The 18,178-nt window shown below is 50.4% G+C and overlaps 5 protein-coding genes across 13 annotated transcripts; 4 read left to right on the forward strand and 1 right to left on the reverse strand.

The window, feature by feature from the left end:
• The first annotated feature begins 97 nt into the window (after window positions 1-97).
• On the forward strand, window positions 98-7,787 carry LOC6554683. Of its 5 annotated transcripts, none has more exons than XM_001981527.3 (12): window positions 98-479; window positions 759-1,676; window positions 1,746-2,009; window positions 2,076-2,120; window positions 2,491-4,331; window positions 4,649-5,724; window positions 5,788-6,173; window positions 6,237-6,362; window positions 6,424-6,545; window positions 6,603-6,732; window positions 6,795-6,894; window positions 6,963-7,787. In XM_001981527.3, exons 2-12 carry the CDS (start codon window positions 818-820, stop codon window positions 7,135-7,137), a joined length of 5,124 nt encoding a protein of 1,707 aa, XP_001981563.1. In that variant the 5' UTR covers window positions 98-479; window positions 759-817; the 3' UTR covers window positions 7,138-7,787. The 5 variants fall into 5 exon arrangements, with proteins under 5 accessions (XP_001981563.1, XP_015009230.1, XP_026831823.1 ...); XM_015153744.2 differs by having other exon boundaries at window positions 2,494-4,331; XM_026976022.1 differs by having other exon boundaries at window positions 98-437.
• Window positions 7,788-7,953: 166 nt separating this feature from the next.
• On the reverse strand, window positions 7,954-11,200 carry LOC6554684 (transcription initiation factor IIA subunit 1). Of its 4 annotated transcripts, none has more exons than XM_001981528.3 (7): window positions 10,788-10,978; window positions 9,672-9,872; window positions 9,380-9,388; window positions 9,009-9,314; window positions 8,739-8,946; window positions 8,428-8,672; window positions 7,954-8,371 (listed from the first exon to the last, which is right to left on the reverse strand). In XM_001981528.3, the coding sequence occupies exons 1-7, from the start codon at window positions 10,809-10,811 to the stop codon at window positions 8,264-8,266; spliced, it is 1,101 nt and encodes a 366-aa protein (XP_001981564.1). In that variant the 5' UTR covers window positions 10,812-10,978; the 3' UTR covers window positions 7,954-8,263. The 4 variants fall into 4 exon arrangements, with proteins under 4 accessions (XP_001981564.1, XP_015009020.1, XP_026831831.1 ...); XM_026976029.1 differs by lacking the exon at window positions 10,788-10,978 and adding an exon at window positions 11,183-11,200 and having other exon boundaries at window positions 7,958-8,371; XM_015153534.2 differs by lacking the exon at window positions 9,380-9,388.
• Window positions 10,983-13,265, forward strand: LOC6554685 (serine/threonine-protein kinase pelle). Of its 2 annotated transcripts, XM_026976028.1 has the most exons (4): window positions 10,983-11,080; window positions 11,362-11,774; window positions 11,830-12,495; window positions 12,552-13,265. In XM_026976028.1, the coding sequence occupies exons 2-4, from the start codon at window positions 11,464-11,466 to the stop codon at window positions 13,069-13,071; spliced, it is 1,497 nt and encodes a 498-aa protein (XP_026831829.1). In that variant the 5' UTR covers window positions 10,983-11,080; window positions 11,362-11,463; the 3' UTR covers window positions 13,072-13,265. The 2 variants fall into 2 exon arrangements, with proteins under 2 accessions (XP_026831829.1, XP_001981565.1); XM_001981529.2 differs by lacking the exon at window positions 10,983-11,080 and having other exon boundaries at window positions 11,224-11,774.
• A 65-nt stretch (window positions 13,266-13,330) lies between these two features.
• Window positions 13,331-16,110, forward strand: LOC6554686 (tubulin polyglutamylase TTLL13). The gene is made up of 6 exons (XM_001981530.3): window positions 13,331-13,964; window positions 14,017-14,313; window positions 14,368-14,521; window positions 14,579-15,213; window positions 15,270-15,810; window positions 15,865-16,110. Exons 1-6 carry the CDS (start codon window positions 13,537-13,539, stop codon window positions 15,973-15,975), a joined length of 2,166 nt encoding a protein of 721 aa, XP_001981566.3. The 5' UTR covers window positions 13,331-13,536; the 3' UTR covers window positions 15,976-16,110.
• A 296-nt stretch (window positions 16,111-16,406) lies between these two features.
• On the forward strand, window positions 16,407-18,032 carry LOC6554687 (filamin-A). Its single transcript, XM_001981531.3, has 3 exons — window positions 16,407-16,789; window positions 16,854-17,228; window positions 17,293-18,032. Exons 1-3 carry the CDS (start codon window positions 16,639-16,641, stop codon window positions 17,586-17,588), a joined length of 822 nt encoding a protein of 273 aa, XP_001981567.1. The 5' UTR covers window positions 16,407-16,638; the 3' UTR covers window positions 17,589-18,032.
• The last annotated feature ends 146 nt before the right edge of the window (window positions 18,033-18,178 follow it).

The raw sequence follows: 18,178 nt of genomic DNA on the forward strand, positions 1-18,178 counted from the left end.
CAAAAGTGCCAAAAATTATAGACACATTTTTCAAAAAGTCAAACGACCAGCGCTGCCAACCCGTTGCACTGCCTACACTGGTATTTTTAATGCCCCATTTTCGGTATTTTTCGGCATATACCAACCGAAAACCGAATGCGTTATGCGAGGGCCGCATTTGGTACACTGGTGCGCCATTTTACTCACATAAAGCCGAAAATTCACACAGTGGCCAGAAAGTGAGAAATTGCACAGTGCAAAAAGGTGTTTGGTAATTGGTGAAAAGTTTTGCGCGTACCGTGAGCCGACCGTTAATGATGTGCCCGCCCGCGCAGCGGTGAAAGGCAGTTAATTGCGGCTTGTAAAGACGCGCTTACCACAACAAACTCGTGCTGTCCGAAAAAAAAGTCGGCGGTTGGATTGCGGATTATCGAAGTACCGTACGGCAACTTTTGTTGGTACGAAAAAGCCGCCCATGCATCGCGGCCAAAAAAGATAATGCAAGTGCAGTAATATTAATTGCCTGGCAAAGCGGCGCATACAGACACACTCCTCCTTTTTTCCCCCCTTTTTTTTCTCTCTGGAGGCGCATGTTTTGTTTTTTCGTGCACTGTACCGTGGGCTCGGTGTGTGTGTGTGCGTCAGTGTGCCTGTACGTGTGTGTGTACACATTTTAGGCGGCAATGGTGTGGGGCCCTGGCCAGCCGATAGTCCGCCGCGCCGCGCTGTAATCGATAGGCGAGCCTAACCATTTGTTGTTTGTTTTCCTTTTGTTGCAGTTTTCATGTCTATATAAACAAACGCACAGCGAAAGTCGGTTAAAAAATCAAGCAGAGAAATGGAGGAGATATCCAGTTTGGACTCTTTCGGCGCCGATTCCAATGCGCGACCGGAGTCGGCCACCCCCCGGACTGAGGAGCAACCGGAGCAGGATCGGGATCAGGAACAGCCTGCGGCGGTAGCAAGCGAAACTCTGGATACACCCGCTTCGCCGCCGGCGGAGGATGCTGCAGCTCAGGAAAGCAAACCGCCGCCAGAGAATTCTGCCAAGGAGCCGGAGGACGACTTCGAACAGATCTCCGAGGGATCACTCGACGCCGAGGATAACCAGTCGCGAGATAAGGCGGCCAGTACACCAGCAGATCCCGTGGAATCAGAGGAACCCGCCGAGGAGCCCACGCCATCCGAAGAGCCTCAAGCCGGTGAGGATGAGCAGCCACAAACAGAAGCCGTCCGGGTAGATCCACAGGAAGAGCCGGAGGAGGCGGAGGAAGAGACAGATGCCCTGCAGGCCACTGCGGAGGAGGTGGAGGCAGCTGCCGCTGAAGCAGATGCTGTCGACGGTGGTCCCGCTTCCCCGGAAGCAATGGATGTGGATGAAGCGGAAGGCGAGGCGGAAGCAGAAGGTGAAGCTGAGCAGGAAGCCGAGGACGATGCAGCACTGGAGCGAGAGGCGGCTGATGATGTAGATATGCAGTCCGTGGGCGCAGACTCACACCAGGCCGAGGATGCGGAGCCACCGGAGGGTCGAGATGAGGTGGACACAAGCCTAGAGGAACAGGACAATGGTCAAGATCCAGATGAGCGGGAAAAAGAGGCGCCCGCCGATGAGGATGATCCGGATGCAGAAGCAGATGCGGAATCGGAGCAGGTGGATGAAAATGCGGAGGAAGCTGGTGAAGCCGAGCATGGCGATGGTAAGTTTTATGATTATTTTTGATGTATGTTTATGTAAAGTCTTAATAATTGAAATATCGTCATTGCAGATACAGTGGAAAATGTTTTGGAGCCAGAGGAATCAGATGTTTGCCTCATTCCCGACGATCAGGAGACGGAAGTGACTGAAGCTGAGAAAGAACTGGCTCGCGAGAACGCCGAGAAGGCCGCGGAAGAGGAGGAGCGTGCCGAGGAGCGGCAAGCCAAGACACCCGATAACGATGGCAAGTCCCTGGCAGATGCCGCCGTCGATACAGAAGACGGCAGTGCAGCTGCCGTTGACGCCACCGACGAATCTCCATCCACGCCAACTGGTAAGTGCGCCACACAAAGACATGAAATGCCCAATCCCACATCTACTCTATCCATTTTGCCTGCAGATGCTCAAGCTGGAGCTAAGGCGGCGGCAACAGATATTGCCGAAGGTGAGCAGATTGGGTTTATATCTGGGCAAAACTCACTAACACCTTTGTTCGCCTGCATTACATTGTTTTATTTATGCTTCTTTTGCTTTGTATTTCGTGTTTCTTTTAAGAAATTGCTTCTAGCTTGCGGAATTATTCTGTTAATAAAAAAAAAGTACATATATACATATATGAATTTAAATTAATTGAAATCAAATTAGTTTGGCCCCATTTTCGGTGAACTTGCACTTGAATTTTCCGATTACGCACTGTTTCAATTTATTTATGAGTTCACATTTGTATTGATTGCCTATATTTATTTCCAACAAGAATTTGAATTATCCACCTGTTGCGTGTACCCAAACTAATGCAAATCCCCTTCTCCTGCCAGCAGACGGAGTAGATGCAGCAGCAAACGAAGAGGAGGCCGGTGGTGATGTTCCCGATCCCGACGAGCCCACAGCTGAGGAATCCTTCAGTGCCGGAACGGGTGAACCGGGGTCCACGCCGAAAATCATCATTAGTTGGATCGTTGGCAGCGTACAGAAGTGCAAGCAGTGCGGCGACAAAAAGAATTGTGGCTTCAGGTACAGGAGTCCAGAGGAGACAGAAGAAAAGGATAAGGAGAAGGACAAGGCGGATGAGACTGCTGAGGAGCCAGAGGCTCCGCAAGAGCCTGCTCCCAGTGGGTACGAATACATCTGCGATACCGCCTGTGTCAATGCCCTGCTAGACGATCAACCCGGCAAGTACTTTGTGCGCCGCAAGAAGTTCCTGGTGGAGGAAGTTGTTCGTGAAGAAGGCGCCGCCGAAACGGAGGCAAGTGCCGATGGCGAGGACGGAGATGCTGAGGAGGCAGCTACTCCAGCCAACACGCAAGATTGCCTGCAGTGCAAGGAAAAGATACGGTGCAAGTACTTCATCAAGCAGGACCAGGACTGCTTCTACATCTGCAATGACGATTGCTTCAATCTGCTCAACGCTGAGGAGCCAGAGAAATTCAAGCTGAAGCGGCACTCGATTCGAGTGCGCAACATTGGCGCCACAACGCTCCAGCCACCTCAAAACTCGCCCAGCAAACGGACCGAGAGTGGCGTGGTTGCCAGGACGGTGGAGGAGGCAGAGACGGCGCGCCTGGACAGAATCGAAAGCTTCCGAAGGCGCTGCGCCGACTGCGAGGCGGAGATCAATACCGATGAGAAACAGCTCATGTGGGAGACCATGGACTTCTGCAATGAGGTGTGCCTGGGCAGCTATCAGCGCACCATTGGCTCCACTTGCGAGACCTGCAAGCAGGAGGTCAGCTCCATAGCGCTTGGCAAGTACTGCGTGCGATTCGGTTTCGATGTGCGGCAGTTCTGCTGCGCCGGTTGCCTTAACACCTTCAAGAAGGGTCTGAAGACGTGCTCCTGCTGCCAGAAGGATATCAGCGGCGGCCAGGAGGGCTTCCTGGCCCCGGTGGGTGACAAGGATCAGTTCAAGGACTTCTGCTCGCAAGCCTGCCTCCGTCGCTACGACAGCATGTGCAATCCCCGACGAAAACTGCGCACCGATGTGTGCGGTGTGTGCAACCACGAGAAGCCAGTGAGGGTGGAGATGTTATTGGAGGACAGAGAACACTACTTCTGCTCGAATCCCTGCTTCTCGGCCTTTAAGTTTGTGAGCAATGTGAACGCCGATCCGTGCGCCATGTGCGCCAAATACTTTGAGCGGCGGAGCGCCGAATCCTACACCATCTACAACGAACAGCAGTCACCCAAGGTCTTCTGCTCGCGTGTGTGCATCAACGTGTACATCATTGTCAACAGGCACATCGTGTCCTGCCAGTGGTGCAAGGTGAAGAAGTACAATTTTGACATGATTTACCAGATTGGTGGCCCCCACGATCAGGAGACGCTCACCTGCTCCATCAACTGTCTGACCATGCACGGCGTTAGCTGCAACATTTCCGCAAGGGCGGTGACCAAATGCGACAATTGCTCCAACTTCAATACGCCTCAGTATCACCTGACCATGTCGGACGCTTCCATGCGCAACTTCTGCACCTACCAGTGTGTGATGCAGTTCCAGAATCAGTTCGCCCGCGCTCCCCTCACGCTGGACAGCGACCTGCCTCCCAGCAGCGGCGCCAGTAGCAGCTCCAAGTCCCAGCAGCAATCCAATCGAGGTAGCAAGAACTCGGCACCCTTTCCCACGGGTCTGCCCAAACGTGTCAAACTGAAGCTCTCCCAGGTGAGTTGAAAACTGAATAATACATATGATGGTAGACACTGGGTTTATTGAGATTTTACAAAACTATTTGGAAGGTTTTGAAGTAACCATGTAAATTGTGTTGGAATGTTTAACATAAATTAAGTGTTGCAACTCTTTATAGAGTTACCTGCTCTATTATCGGCACATGTACTTTAATTTGACTTTTAATTGAAGTTGCAATCGCTATTCAGATCGCATTTAAACCTAACTCAATGCCAACTAGAACAGAAACCTATGTGAATTAATTAACTGTTGTACCTAATTAACTAAATGATTAATATGCCCGATACTTGCAGACTGGAAAAGGTGGCATTGGAGGCAAGAAATCCGGATCCGGCACCATGCTACCAGTTATATCCACGGTGCAATCGCTCGCCAGCGGCGAAACGGAAGCCAGAATCGGAAATTTGACGGTTCGACGCAAGCGTGGACGTCCCCGGGATTCGGGACCCTCACCGCCGCCGCTGTCCATGCAGGGCGTTCATACGCCAGCACCTCGAGGAAGGCCGCGCAAGCACGTGGTTGAGTACTCAGCACGGTCGCCATCGCCCACTATGTCAGGCGGCAGCTCCCACATGGGAATACCGGGCAGACGAAATACTACCACGACTATGGACTTCGGGCCGGCTACGGTAACGGAGACCAAGATCATCACAGTGCCACCATATCCCAAGTCTGTGCGAAACGTGAACATAAGCTGTAAGCCCTTAACAGTGACCCAGGGCGAGCAGTGTACCCCGGACGTGCGGGATTGCGCCACCCAGACGGAGAAGGACTACTCCAACAAGGTGCTCATTCCGGTACCGGTGCCCATCTTCGTGCCGCAACCCATGTACATGTACTCGGCTCCGTTCCCCGTGCCAGTGCCCATTCCGCTGCCAATCCCGGTGCCTATTTTCATACCCACCACGCGCAACACCGCGCAAGGCATTCTTAAGGAGATCAAAAAGATACAAGACAAGATGCCAGAGGATCCGCTGGAGGCAGAGTTGCTTATGATGGCCGAAATGGTAGCCGAGGAGAAGCACGAATCAGACTCCGACTCGGACAACGAGATCAAGCCGGATCCTGGCCTGGTCACGCTGCAGTACCAGAACAGCCTCGAGTCCGTCGCCCAGCAGCAGCAACAACAGCAAGTGGTGGACGTCAGTGGAGGCGGACATAATCCCTACGGCGATGATATGCTGCAGATTGCCCTCAAGATGGCCACAGGCGACTACGACAATCATCACCAGACCTCGACGGTGGACCTGGAAACGTCGATGACGGCGAATACGATCAGCAGCCAGTCGCCGATGGGTCACGACGGAATGGGTCAAATGGGAGTACATCATCTGGACCAGCAGCATCACATGCTTGATGCCACGCAGCGGTGAGTAATGAAAGATTGTAATCAAAAGTCAGTGCCTGAGTCCCCAAATTGTGTGTCTTTTAGAACTCCTCGTGGACGCAAGCGCGGCGTAGGCGTCGTCATGGACTCACCCAATCGCAATAGCCGGTCGCCGGTAAAGAGGCAGCGCGGCGGCGAAATGGACCACTCTGCGCTGCAGCAGCAGTCGCAGCAGGCACAGCAGCCGCAGGAGAAGCCCGACGCGCAGATGTTCCTTAAGTACACCTTCGGGGTGAACGCATGGAAGCAGTGGGTGATGACGAAGAACGCGGACATCGAGAAGAGCTCAATGCGCCGGCGGCCCTTCAAGACGGAGCTGCTTCAAATGACCGCCGACGAGTTGAACTACTCGCTTTGCCTCTTCGTCAAGGAGGTGCGCAAGCCCAACGGAACGGAGTATGCGCCGGACACCATCTACTATCTTGTGTTGGGTATGTGTTTAACTTGCGGGGTTTAGGTGTATCATTCGATTTCATTCAAATCTGTTTCTTCAGGCATTCAGCAATATCTGTATGTAAATGGACGCATAGACAACATCTTCTATGATCCGTACTATGAGCGGTTTACCGAGTGCCTTGACGAGGTGGCGCGCAAGTTCTCCGTGCTTTACAACGATTCGCGTAAGTGAAATCACCTTGAAATGCTTCAGTTCCAACATAACATCTTGCTTTACATTCGCAGAATACATTGTCACTCGCGTGGAGGAGGAGCACTTGTGGGAGTGTAAGCAACTGGGCGCCCATTCTCCGCATGTTCTGCTGAGCACGCTTATGTTCTTTAACACCAAGCACTTCAATTTGACGGTAGGAAGCAGCAATGCTATGTTTTTTGACCTGCGCTAATTATGTTTGTATTTCCAGACTGTGGAGGAGCACATGCAGTTATCCTTCTCGCATATAATGAAGCACTGGAAGCGCTCATCACAGAATTCCAAAGTTCCTGGCTCACGAAACGTGCTCTTACGATTCTATCCACCGCAGGCGGGTCTGGGTAAGTCTTCAACTTGGTTTAGGATGCACAGCAACTGAGCTCTTACTTACTTTTTCAAACAGATGCCAATCCGCGGAAGAAGAAAGTCTACGAGCAGCAGGAGAATGAAGAGAATCCGCTGCGCTGTCCCGTCCGCCTTTACGAATTTTATCTCTCTAAATGGTAAGTGATTTGTATGCTTGATATTTAAAGATACTTAGATTGCCAATCATGGTACGTTTGTTCAACAGCCCCGAGAGCGTGAAGACCCGCAACGATGTCTTTTATCTGCAGCCCGAGCGCTCCTGCGTGCCCGACTCACCGGTTTGGTACTCGACGCAAGCACTGGGGCAGGACGCACTGCAGCGGATGCTGCACCGCGTCAAGATGGTCAAGGAAATCAACATAGCGCTACTAACGACTTAATGTTTAGTTAGGCAGTTATATCATTGTGTACGTGCACGGCTTGTCCTGCAATGACACCCGGAGGACGTTTCTTCGGCTTGGTGCTTAGCACAAGTTTGTTTGCGGGCAAAACCAAATAGGACTAACCTAGGAGCGAGAGTTGTGCTATATTATAAATTGTTTTAAACTTATTTGTACACCTATTTTGATTGTCTATAGTTGCGAAATCGCTGAAAGAGGTGACCTTGTATAAAATGTAAACGCCAACCAAGCCCATCTCACATTCGATTGACTAAATGTAGGAATCAACAACCAGCAATACACAAACTAAGCACACACTCACACACGCACACTCATGCAGACACCCGAGACATTTTCATTAGTTTTAGGATCGTAAGCCAGACAACCATGCATCTTTAGTCATTACTTAGATTGTTTAGGCGATAAGGCAAGAGCGATATGCCCGACCGGATAAGTGCATGTATGTATGTACATAGATTGACGATGGATGACCAGAGCATGTACAATGTGAGTTGTACATAGGATGCGAACCTTAACAATTAGCCGCGCTGTTGTTGTAAGTGTTGAATTGTAAAATGCTGTAATCCTTAACTGCAAGATCGAAGTGCATGTACATGTCTAATTATAAATACATACATACTTTCTATGAATTCAGATGGTTTTTATTTGGCTAGAGATAGGGTTCCTTTTGACCCGAAATTTGAGTATTTCCTGATTTAAGTTTAAGCTCTCGGCATTATATCTGTAGTATACAAAAATAAAATAATCAAAAATAAGTGAATCATCTTGGCAGCAAGAAACGCAAGCTTATAACTTTCACAAGTGTTTTTGTTTATTGACACAAAAGTTATGCGGCACTCTATTTAATACATTTAATTGAGATGGTTGATTGCAACACACTCTTTAGCTATCGTAATACAAAACAGATGGAACTAAAATAAGATACAGTGTCGGCCCGAGTACTTTGCTCTCTGTGCAGACGGTGTTGCTTGGTCATGTTTTCCAGTGATGCAGGCTCCTGTCTGGTTAGCTATTGTCCAGGGCTGAAGGCGCATTCGATGAGGCTTTTTGTTTGCTGTCTTTTGTAAATATATTCACACTGCCGCCGCTCTTCACTCCACTGCTATTACCACTCGGCGTCGCCATTTGATTTTTGGAACACGTAGTCTTTGCCCCGCATGTTCATGATGCCATCTTTGAGATAGAATTTCCATTTGTTTCGCGACCTGGTGATCTGCGTAGGAGGTTAGTTATAAACTCCAACTCATACACGTGCCTCTGCGAACTTACCTTATCATACTGACAAACAATCACGTTATCTGTGTCAAACATTTCAGCAGAGTCTTCGTCGGTGACATCGTCTTCGCTGTTGAGCGGCTCCTCCTCGGCAGCGTCTTCGTGCTCCACATCCTCGTCATCGTCTTTGTCTAGATCATCGTCATCATCATTGTCGATGTTGTCGTCGCTCTCCTCGCTCTCATCCTCATCGGAGGAGTCCAGGGCACCGTCCAATTGCTTGGAAGCGGCAAGAGTTTCTAATTTATCAGAATAATAGTTATAACGAGTGCGCAACAAAAAAAAAAAGGTTTGAGTCTGCTTACTCTGGTGATTGGCGCTGCTCAGTGCTGCGTTTACATGCTGCTGCAACACAGACGAGGCCAACGTGGTGGGCAAGGACATGATGGATGAAATCAGGTGGGCCGTCAGAATTTGGGTCAACTGATTCTCCTGCAGCGCTGAGGCAGGCACTTGTATGGTGAGCACTCGAGATTCCGAACTGGCAGAGCCGGCTGGCGATGGCAGCGTGATCTGTGAAGTGCATTAGCAAATTTAGCCAGCTACGCATCTAGTAATCTAGTAATTCAACTCACGTTAACGGGCATAATGCGGTTGGGGTCGAGCGTGGCCACAATTGGAATGGAGCCCTGTCCACTGCTCGCCGCCTGCTGCTGTTTCTGCAGCAGTGCTGCCCCCGAGGTAGGATGCAGTGGTGGCGGATTCTGTGAGTTAACTTCCTGCTTGATGGGCACCAGCCCGTTCTTCATTCCGCTGCCGGCAGCCATTCCGGCGGACGACTTGAGCGCCACCAGCGAGGACGCGGAGCCGCTGCTGCCGATCTGTGGCTGTGATGTGGCCGCGGTTGCGGCGGCGGCCTTCTTGGCCTTGGCATTGGCTGCCTGCAAAGGGAAAGAGGATTAGTGGGCTTTATTCTGGAAATCCTCCTGCAGACAGATGGCTTTACCTTGTTGCTCTGCAGTCGAAATGTGCGTTTGAATGTGAGGGCGCATGGAAATGAATGGGTTTTTGAATGGAGTTTGATGATGTGTAAGGCAGCGCATTAGTCGATGTTGGTGGTGAGGCGCGTTGCATTGTAGTGGATCATAAGAAAGATAAAGCAAGATTTCTTAGATCGCATGTCTTTGGGGTGAAGTGGTAACACATAGCTTAAAACTATACATTGTAGGGACTTATATGCTAGATAGACACAGGGATTTGAGATGAACATGTCCACCCGAGGCTTCCAGTTCGTTTACCTTTGGATTGTTGGCCACGATGGGCGGCGGGTGGGAGCCATCGCCGGAGTCTGGGCTCAGCTCGACGGCCTTGCTCGCCAGCAACTTGTTGCGCCAGATCTGCTTCATCTCCTGCAGCACCTGCTCGTCGACGCCCTCGTCCAGGAACGCGTCCCGCACATTTGTGATGACGTCCTCGATCACGGCATGGTACACCTTCAGCTGAGGGAGAGAGGTGTGCCATTAATTGTATATAATTAAATTTGAAATGCACGATCAATCTGGGCTTGTGTTGACTTAAACACTCATTATATTATCGCAGCTCAACTCCCTGCTATAAGCGTCCATACAGTTGGGGATAAAACAATAGGGATGGCGTCATAACTAGCTGTCTAGTAAGTCCATGGAGCACGTAAAGTGAAACAGTCCCATTTCCTTATAAAGAAACTATAGAAGTTGAAAATGTGGCTCACAATATGTGTGCCTTTTGAGCCCACATTAAAATTCAGACGCAGCTGTAATGTGAATATGCAAAACACAAATAATCTATGCAAATTATTTGTTTGCGACGAATGCAGGCATATACATACTAGGCATATGCTGCTATATATACAGATTTATATACTGCGTACACCGGCATGCCAGTCGACTGTTTTACTAGTTCGTTTTGCCTTATCAACGGGCGATAAGGAGGCCCCGACTTGCTGATAATAGCACAGGCTACGCAGCATGTCTTACTGCTAATTATAACCCCCAATGGAGTTCGTACTGCTCCGAAAGCTGAAAATCGGAAAACTCAGAAGGCAAAAAGCCCAAAACTGCAAGCCAATGAACGCACCAATACACCGATAGCCAGACAGACACGCACTCACACACACACACGCATACACACCGAACATGCATACGCAGAGGTTGCAGTTTGGACATCTCGAATTTCAGCGGGGCTTAGTGCTGTAGTACAACTGTAGTAATCATGACCACTGGGAAAGCTTTCACTTTCGCGCGTGGGCGCCGGAAGGAGGCGGAGGAGCAGGTGGAGGAGAAACTCCTTGGTAGGATGCCATCCATATGTCAGATGCAATTGAGCCACCGACGATGACACAGATAGCGTATCCCGAGATCCCACCGCGCACTCACCACCGATGTCTGGCACAGCGCCATTTGGACCTTTTTCTCCGCCAGCTTGAGGCTTTTCTGTTCGCTGGGTCGCTAATTGACGTATTTGCTGAATTATAAATGGGCGAAGTGAAGAATTAGCGATAGTGATGCGTTCGTGACGGTGTGCGGCGGAGCAGTGTGACCAGCTGGGGGCCAGCTGAAAATGACACAAATCCACGAAGTAGCAACGCCGCATGTGGTCATACCAAGCTACGGCTGCAGCATTGGTAATTTCGAAGATATTTAAGTGCACATATTGAGAAAATATTTTGGTATTTATTTATAATTCCATTTAATATATAGTATTTGCAAATGTCACACTACTTAAATAGCTTCTCCGCTTCCGTTTTAGCTAAGAATCTTAAAGCACTCACCACTTTTTCAAGTGTATTATTATCCAGCATTGGCAGCGCTGCCAGACTGTCTGGCGCTGTTAAGCTGCTTTATCACTTGTTGCGCCACTGTTAGCCGCACTGTTAACAAGTCGTCCGCTTGTTTTCATCGAATCGAGTTGGGAATTTACTCAAAAGCGATTTTCTTTTCGCTGCAACAGGTTTCCAGCGCCGCCAACCCCTTTCCAAACGGGCACGCTTGCATCCGGGGACGCAGATCGCATGAATCAGTCGCAACCGGTTGAATCGCACATCAGTGAAAGATGAGTGGCGCCGAGACCGAGGCACAGGGCCAAAACCAAGCGAATGGCAACAGGACCAGGTCGCGTTCCCACTTGGACAACACGATGTCCATCCGACTGCTGCCGCTGCCCGTGCGAGCCCAACTATGTGCCCATTTGGACGCCCTGGACGTGTGGCAACAAATGGCCACGGCGGTAAAACTCTATCCAGATCAAGTGGAGCAGATAAGCAGTCAGAAACAACGCGGCCGCTCAGCCTCCAATGAGTTCCTCAACATTTGGGGCGGCCAGTACAATCACACGGTGCAAACTTTGTTTGCTTTGTTCAAAAAGTGAGTCAGTTGGTGATAATAACCCGAAACATCCCAGAAATGACTCTTACTTTAGATTAAAGCTCCACAACGCCATGCGACTGATCAAAGACTACGTTAGCGAGGATCTGCACAAGTACATTCCCAGGAGCGTGCCCACCATCAGTGAGCTGCGCGCTGCTCCCGATTCCAGTGCCAAGGTGAACAATGGCCCGCCATTTCCCTCCTCCTCGGGCGTCAGCAACTCAAACAACAATCGCACCAGCACAGCGGCAACGGAGGAGATACCCAGCCTGGAGACCCTGGGCAACATCCACATTAGCACGGTCCAGCGGGCAGCCGAGTCCTTGCTAGAGATCGATTATACGGAGCTGGAAAACGCCACGGACAGGTGGAGTCCGGAGAATCGCCTGGGACAGGGTGGATTTGGAGATGTGTATCGCGGGAAATGGAAGCAACTGGACGTGGCCATCAAGGTGATGAACTACCGCAGTCCCAATATCGACCAAAAGAAGGTGGAGCTGCAGCAGAGCTACAACGAACTAAAGTATCTAAACAGCATCCGGCACGACAACATCCTGGCCCTCTACGGATACAGCATCAAAGGTGGAAAGCCGTGCCTCGTTTACCAGCTGATGAAGGGCGGTTCCCTGGAGGCTCGCCTGCGAGCCCACAAGGCCCAAAATCCACTACCAGCTCTCACCTGGCAGCAGCGGTTTAGCATCAGCCTCGGCACGGCTAGGTGGGATCTATCGTATCTTAGATGGACCAACATTAACTTTTAATTTCACTCCACAGAGGCATTTACTTCCTGCACACGGCGCGAGGCACTCCGCTCATCCATGGAGATATCAAGCCGGCCAATATCTTGTTAGACCAATGTCTGATGCCGAAGATTGGTGACTTCGGGCTGGTGCGCGAGGGTCCCAAGTCCTTGGACGCTGTGGTGGAGGTGAACAAAGTTTTTGGCACCAAGATCTACCTGCCACCGGAGTTCCGCAACTTCAAACAACTCAGCACGGGTGTGGACGTCTACAGCTATGGCATTGTGCTGTTGGAGGTGTTCACGGGGCGCCAGGTGACGGACCGCGTGCCAGAAAACGAAACGAAAAAGGATTTGCTGCACTACGTCAAGCAGCAGTGGCGGCAGAACCGCATGGAGCTGCTGGAAAAGCACCTTGCAGCACCGATAGGCAATGAGTTGGACATGTGCATGTGCGCCATCGAGGCGGGCTTGCAATGTACTGCCCTGGATCCGCAGGATCGACCATCCATGGACGCGGTGCTCAAGCGTTTCGATCCATTTGTAGCCGACTAGATTGTGTGCCTTATTATGTTACCTTTATTGACGAACTTCAAAAGTTCGAAGAAGAATTGAACCATTTCCACATATTGTGATCGATTGCAATATATTATTAACTTTAACATTGCGAGGATATCCCCCTAAGGACTTATTGTTATGCAAAAACTGTAAATGCTTAAACTATTTTTTATTAAAATTTTGTACACATAGTTGTGAGTGTTATTATGTTCATAAAAACGAAATTTACAAATTGCCTCAAATCAATAATTTAAAACTCAAACCAGCGACGTATTGAATTTAGCGTCATTTCGGTTATAACTATTTTCATTTTCGCAACACAATCATCGCAAAATAATACTGTTTTTATTCGTGACGACGAATTCCGGCTCTCCCCATCGACACGAATCACTTTTATAGATATAGACTTTAGCACGAGATAAATTTTCAATTTTTAATTAAGGACGACCAGCGGACAAGACAATGAATTTAAAAAATTCCAAGTTTTTCAAGAGGATTCAGGAGCTGCGCCACTTCTCCAAGGAGAAGCTCCGGAAGGATCGCGAGAAAAGGACCCACGTTGTGCGCGCCCTGGACATGGCTCTTAGTGAGCAGCCGTGCTTGGACCGGGAATGGTTAAGTCCGGAGCAATCGCCGACTCAACAGCCCACGTCTCCGCGGCGCCGGATTAAGAAGATCCGGTGCGTGAAGAGAAGGGCACGTGCCGGCAAGGAAGTGGCTGAGAATATCTCCCCATATTACGGACAATCTTCTGGTGAATGTAGTCCAATGCCTGCCGTGGAAGCCAAACCTCAGGGCTTCATTCAACTGAACAACAAGACCTACCGCGTGGACTGTCCCACTCGAGTGCTTAATCCTCCCATGAACGTTGAAGAGGAGCGGCCAGCCAGGTGATCTTCCTTAGCTTTGTTATTGGAAACCGACTCTAACATAATTCCCCAGCGAAACCAGGAGTACCATCTGCGTGACCAACTCGCGCTACGCCATGATTGGGAAAATCTCCAAGACACTGGGCTACAAGCTGGTCAAGGAGTCCAAGCTGTGGAACATCCTCTGGTCCGATTCGTTTCCCGGCGTAGAGCTGTTCAAGAACATGAAGCGCTTCCAGCAGATCAATCACTTTCCGGGCATGATCGAGATCTGCCGCAAGGATCTCCTGTCGCGGAATCTGAACCGAATGCTGAAGCTCTTCCCGCAGGACTACAAGATCTTTCCCAAGACCTGGATGCTGCCGGCGGAGTAAGTAACCGTACCTCGCATTGAAGTGACACTCACTGATTCCATCGATTTCAGCTATGGAGATGCCATGAACTATGCGCTCAACCACAAACGCACGTTCATCCTGAAACCGGATTCTGGAGCCCAGGGTCGCGGCATCTGGCTGACCAACGACCTGAAGACCATTGGTGCTCACGAGCGGCTAATCTGCCAGACGTACATACACAGGGTAAGAGGCAGTACTTGAGGAGCTCCATATGCTGACTAACCATCGTATCCACTACAGCCCCTCCTCATCGATGGCTACAAGTTCGATCTGCGGGTCTACACCTTGATTACTTCCGTGGATCCCCTGCGCATCTTCGTGTACAACGAGGGACTAGCCAGGTTTGCCACGAACAAGTATGTGGAGCCCACGCCCGGAAACGCGAACGATCTGTACATGCACCTGACCAACTACTCGGTGAACAAGCGGAACTCGCACTACGAACTCTGCGACAACGATGACTGCGGGAGCAAGAGGAAACTGAGTGCCATCAACAACTGGATGCGGCGCCACAACTACGATGTGGAGGAGTTCTGGAGCAATGTGGACGATGTGATCATCAAGACGGTGCTGAGTGCGTGGCCAGTGCTGAAGCATAACTACCATGCATGCTTTCCGGGGCACGACAAGATCCAGGCGTGCTTCGAGATCCTCGGCTTTGACATACTGGTGGACTGGAAGCTGAAGCCCTACATACTGGAGGTAAATCACTCGCCCAGCTTCCATACGAACGAACAGGTGGACAGGGAGGTTAAGCGACCCCTCATCCGGGACACCTTGAACCTGGTCAGTGCGGTGCTGGCAGACAAGAGACAGATTCTCAAGGAGGATCGCAAGCGGGTCAAGCAGCGGCTGCTCAAGATCAGGGGAGACCCGTAAGTTGCAGATCACTGGTCTGCTACCAGTAATCCAGATATATTTCAACTTCCAGACCAGTTCAACGTCCTCGTCTTGGTGGCGGCACCTCCAATGCCAAAATAGATGCCCATAAGGGCAGCCCAGAGGCCGTTCCCGTTGATATGGAGCCGGCTGCTGAGGACCAACGACCGTTGGCACAGCAAATCGCCTGGGAGGAGAGTCATTTGGGGAATTTCCGGAAGATAATGCCGCCACCGGACTTGAGCAAGCTGGACTACTACACTCGATTCTATGCGCAGTCGAACCAGGTGTCCATCTTCGCGGAGACGGCGGCCAGTAAAAAGCGCGAGGATCTCGCGCGCAAGATGCGTATCCAGATCGAGGAGAAGAAGGCGAAGCAGCAGCAGATGCTGAACGGAAAGGCCAAGCGGGACGCCCGGAAACGGCATGTCTTGATGCTGCCGAGGGCGGTGCGCGAGAAGAACCGGATGAACCTCTTCCGGATGCGGGAAAACTGGTCGCCGGGCTTCATATCGGATGCGGAGGAGCGACTGCGCCACACTTGGCTGCACATGCGAGCGGAGGCGATACGGACGCTCAAGATCACCGAGAATGTAAGCCAGTTAACTTAGAGAAACGTATATAACTAAGGAGTTGTTTGTCCACAGATCTACAGCAATCTCTATGAAACTGGCCACTTGACCAACACGGACATGGTCGTCTATCCGCATCTCTACCACAATTTGCAGCACGGCTTTGACATCAGACATATTCCATAGCCGTCTACGGCATCATTCTGCCCAGTTGGACGCCCACGGACTACACTCCATCACGATGTGTTCTTAAATTCGTTATTTCAATTTAAATTGCTGCTCGTCAAAAAAAAAGTATCAAACGCTTTCGAATCTTTAAAACAATGCATAAAAGGTTTTTCAATTATTCCACAGGTAGATATTAGGCACATTTTATGGGATCTTAAGCAACCATCTTATAGATCCAAAAATTCGATCTTATTAGTTTTTATTAATAATAATGCGTGTTAAATTAGCGATTCACATTAAAGTTTACTCGATTCACATCAATTCAGACACCGAATTCCGGGCAGCGCACTCTCCTCTTTAGATTGGGAATCGCATCTGGCCGATCCGCATAAAGGCATCTACTTGTATATTGTGTATATTTGGCAGGCTGCCCGGCACACAAGCATCGTAAACATTTGCCCCATTGGATGGGGGGAGAGCTCCGACATCGGAGATCGAGAATCTGGCAGTTCGAGAGCATTTCGCTGAGGCGATTGAGATGGAGATGGAGAGCACTGAGTTCAGTCGGTCGAAGGAGCACGCCCCGGGCAGTCGCCAATTAAATTTTTGGGGAAAGTATTTGTAAACTATTTGTGTTTGTAAAGGAGACCTATATTCGAATTGCCCAAAAATATCTGCGGCATGTTCAAAGTGTCACAGGAGATGCGTCTCAACACGCAGGCCGCCAACTCCTCCTCCGCCTCCGCCACCAGTTCGAGTGGGTGTGGCCTGGAGGGCAATAGTCCGGAGGAGGGCGGTATTTTTGGACGCTACCAGCGGACGCCCGATGCGGGTGAGTGGCGTCGATGAGGAAGTAAACATCGAACCGGCTATTTATACACTACCAATCTCCCCAGATGCCTATCCATCGGAATCGCCGCGCGTCTATGTGGCACCCGAGCTGACCGACGCCGGCAAGGTGCAGCTGCTCCACTTTCCCAGCGGAGCGCTGAGGGTCAACAGCCCGCTGGGATTCATCATCAAGCGGAACGGGGTCAAGGGTAACTTCGAGGTGCGCGTCGAGGGTCCCAGTGGCCAGCCCATCCAACCCGTGCGGCTGCAGCAGCTGGACCCGGAGCGCTTCCAGATTGATTGCCAACTGGCCGCCGGAGCGGGTCTCTACAAGGTGCACATCAAGTGCAATTCCGTAACCCTGCCCCGCTCACCATTCATCATCGTGGCCATAGCAGGTGCTCCCGAATCCATCGAGGGCAAGTCCGCTAATTCTTCTGGTATGTTTTATCAAGAAAAGTGCACCTAAGTTGGTGTAATCAATTAGCATCTTGTACGCTTTAGTGCCCATCTTGGATTCGGATGCCAGCAGGGTACAGAGCCGTGGCCTGGGCCTCACCCATGTCAGCCTGGTGGAGCGCAATGAGTTCACCGTGGACTGCGGCCAAGCGGGGAGCAACATGCTCCTGGTGGGCGTGCTGGGGCAGCGCGGTCCCAGCGAGGAGGTGGTGGTCAGGCATCTGGGCCGTGGCATTCACAGGGTGACCTACCGGGTGTGCGATCCCGGCGACTACATCCTGGTGGTCAAGTGGGGGGAGGAGCACGTACCGGGCTCCCCGTTCAGCTTAAGTGCGGATTAGCCGTAGAAAACAAATGTGCCACTATAAATCAGCTGACCTTGATGGGGCGCTGCTACCACCCATCGGCCGTCTCCTCAATGGAATCCTGCGCAGCTCCTCCGGGCGATGTGCACCCTAATGGTGATTGCCGATGATAGTCTTATGGGTGCTCCAGCCGCGTTCCTTGCCGCTCTTTCCCGCCACTAATGACGTTCGCATTTTGGAGCTGATGCTGTCGGCGCCTCACAACCTAATGATGATGACCGGCGAATGTGGGTAAACTGAGTATGTGGGGGCAAATAGCAATCTGTACAGCCGAGGTTGATGCAATAGTCAGTAGTTTGAAAAAAATAAAAATACAACGTATTATATGTTAACATGCATTTACCAATAACAATATATTATAGCTTATTGTGCACTTAAATCGATGTAATAAAATAATATGATTATATCTTAAAATTACATATATTGCAAATGTTGCACAATACAATAAGCTAAGTACCATACATTGAGGTTTTTAATTTGTTTCTCATTTGCGGGTAATATTAAACTGTCCATCACTATTTATAGAAATGATTAAAGGCGGGGATTGCAAGATGATGTTGTACTTG

The sequence above is a fragment of the Drosophila erecta genome, unplaced genomic scaffold (genome assembly GCF_003286155.1).
Source record: "Drosophila erecta strain 14021-0224.00,06,07 unplaced genomic scaffold, DereRS2 tig00000000-arrow-pilon, whole genome shotgun sequence".
Classification (NCBI taxonomy): domain Eukaryota; kingdom Metazoa; phylum Arthropoda; class Insecta; order Diptera; family Drosophilidae; genus Drosophila; species Drosophila erecta.

Excerpts from the sequence above, each read along its gene's own strand:
- LOC6554683 (XM_001981527.3), top strand. The coding sequence starts at position 818 with ATGGAGGAGATATCCAGTTTGGACTCTTTCGGCGCCGATTCCAATGCG. Across the intron at positions 5,725-5,787 it reads ATGCTTGATGCCACGCAGCG|AACTCCTCGTGGACGCAAGC; the intron begins GTGAGTAATGAA and ends TGTGTCTTTTAG. Across the intron at positions 6,363-6,423 it reads CGTGCTTTACAACGATTCGC|AATACATTGTCACTCGCGTG; the intron begins GTAAGTGAAATC and ends TTACATTCGCAG.
- LOC6554685 (XM_026976028.1), top strand. The coding sequence starts at position 11,464 with ATGAGTGGCGCCGAGACCGAGGCACAGGGCCAAAACCAAGCGAATGGC. Across the intron at positions 11,775-11,829 it reads TTGTTTGCTTTGTTCAAAAA|ATTAAAGCTCCACAACGCCA; the intron begins GTGAGTCAGTTG and ends CTCTTACTTTAG. Across the intron at positions 12,496-12,551 it reads ATCAGCCTCGGCACGGCTAG|AGGCATTTACTTCCTGCACA; the intron begins GTGGGATCTATC and ends TTCACTCCACAG.
- LOC6554684 (XM_001981528.3), bottom strand. The coding sequence starts at position 10,811 with ATGGCGCTGTGCCAGACATCGGTG. Across the intron at positions 9,873-10,787 it reads CGCTGTGCCAGACATCGGTG|CTGAAGGTGTACCATGCCGT; the intron begins GTGAGTGCGCGG and ends TCTCTCCCTCAG. Across the intron at positions 8,947-9,008 it reads ACCGCATTATGCCCGTTAAC|ATCACGCTGCCATCGCCAGC; the intron begins GTGAGTTGAATT and ends TGCACTTCACAG.
- LOC6554686 (XM_001981530.3), top strand. The coding sequence starts at position 13,537 with ATGAATTTAAAAAATTCCAAGTTTTTCAAGAGGATTCAGGAGCTGCGC. Across the intron at positions 15,214-15,269 it reads CTCAAGATCAGGGGAGACCC|ACCAGTTCAACGTCCTCGTC; the intron begins GTAAGTTGCAGA and ends TTCAACTTCCAG. Across the intron at positions 15,811-15,864 it reads CGCTCAAGATCACCGAGAAT|ATCTACAGCAATCTCTATGA; the intron begins GTAAGCCAGTTA and ends GTTTGTCCACAG.
- LOC6554687 (XM_001981531.3), top strand. The coding sequence starts at position 16,639 with ATGTTCAAAGTGTCACAGGAGATGCGTCTCAACACGCAGGCCGCCAAC. Across the intron at positions 16,790-16,853 it reads CCAGCGGACGCCCGATGCGG|ATGCCTATCCATCGGAATCG; the intron begins GTGAGTGGCGTC and ends CAATCTCCCCAG. Across the intron at positions 17,229-17,292 it reads CAAGTCCGCTAATTCTTCTG|TGCCCATCTTGGATTCGGAT; the intron begins GTATGTTTTATC and ends TGTACGCTTTAG.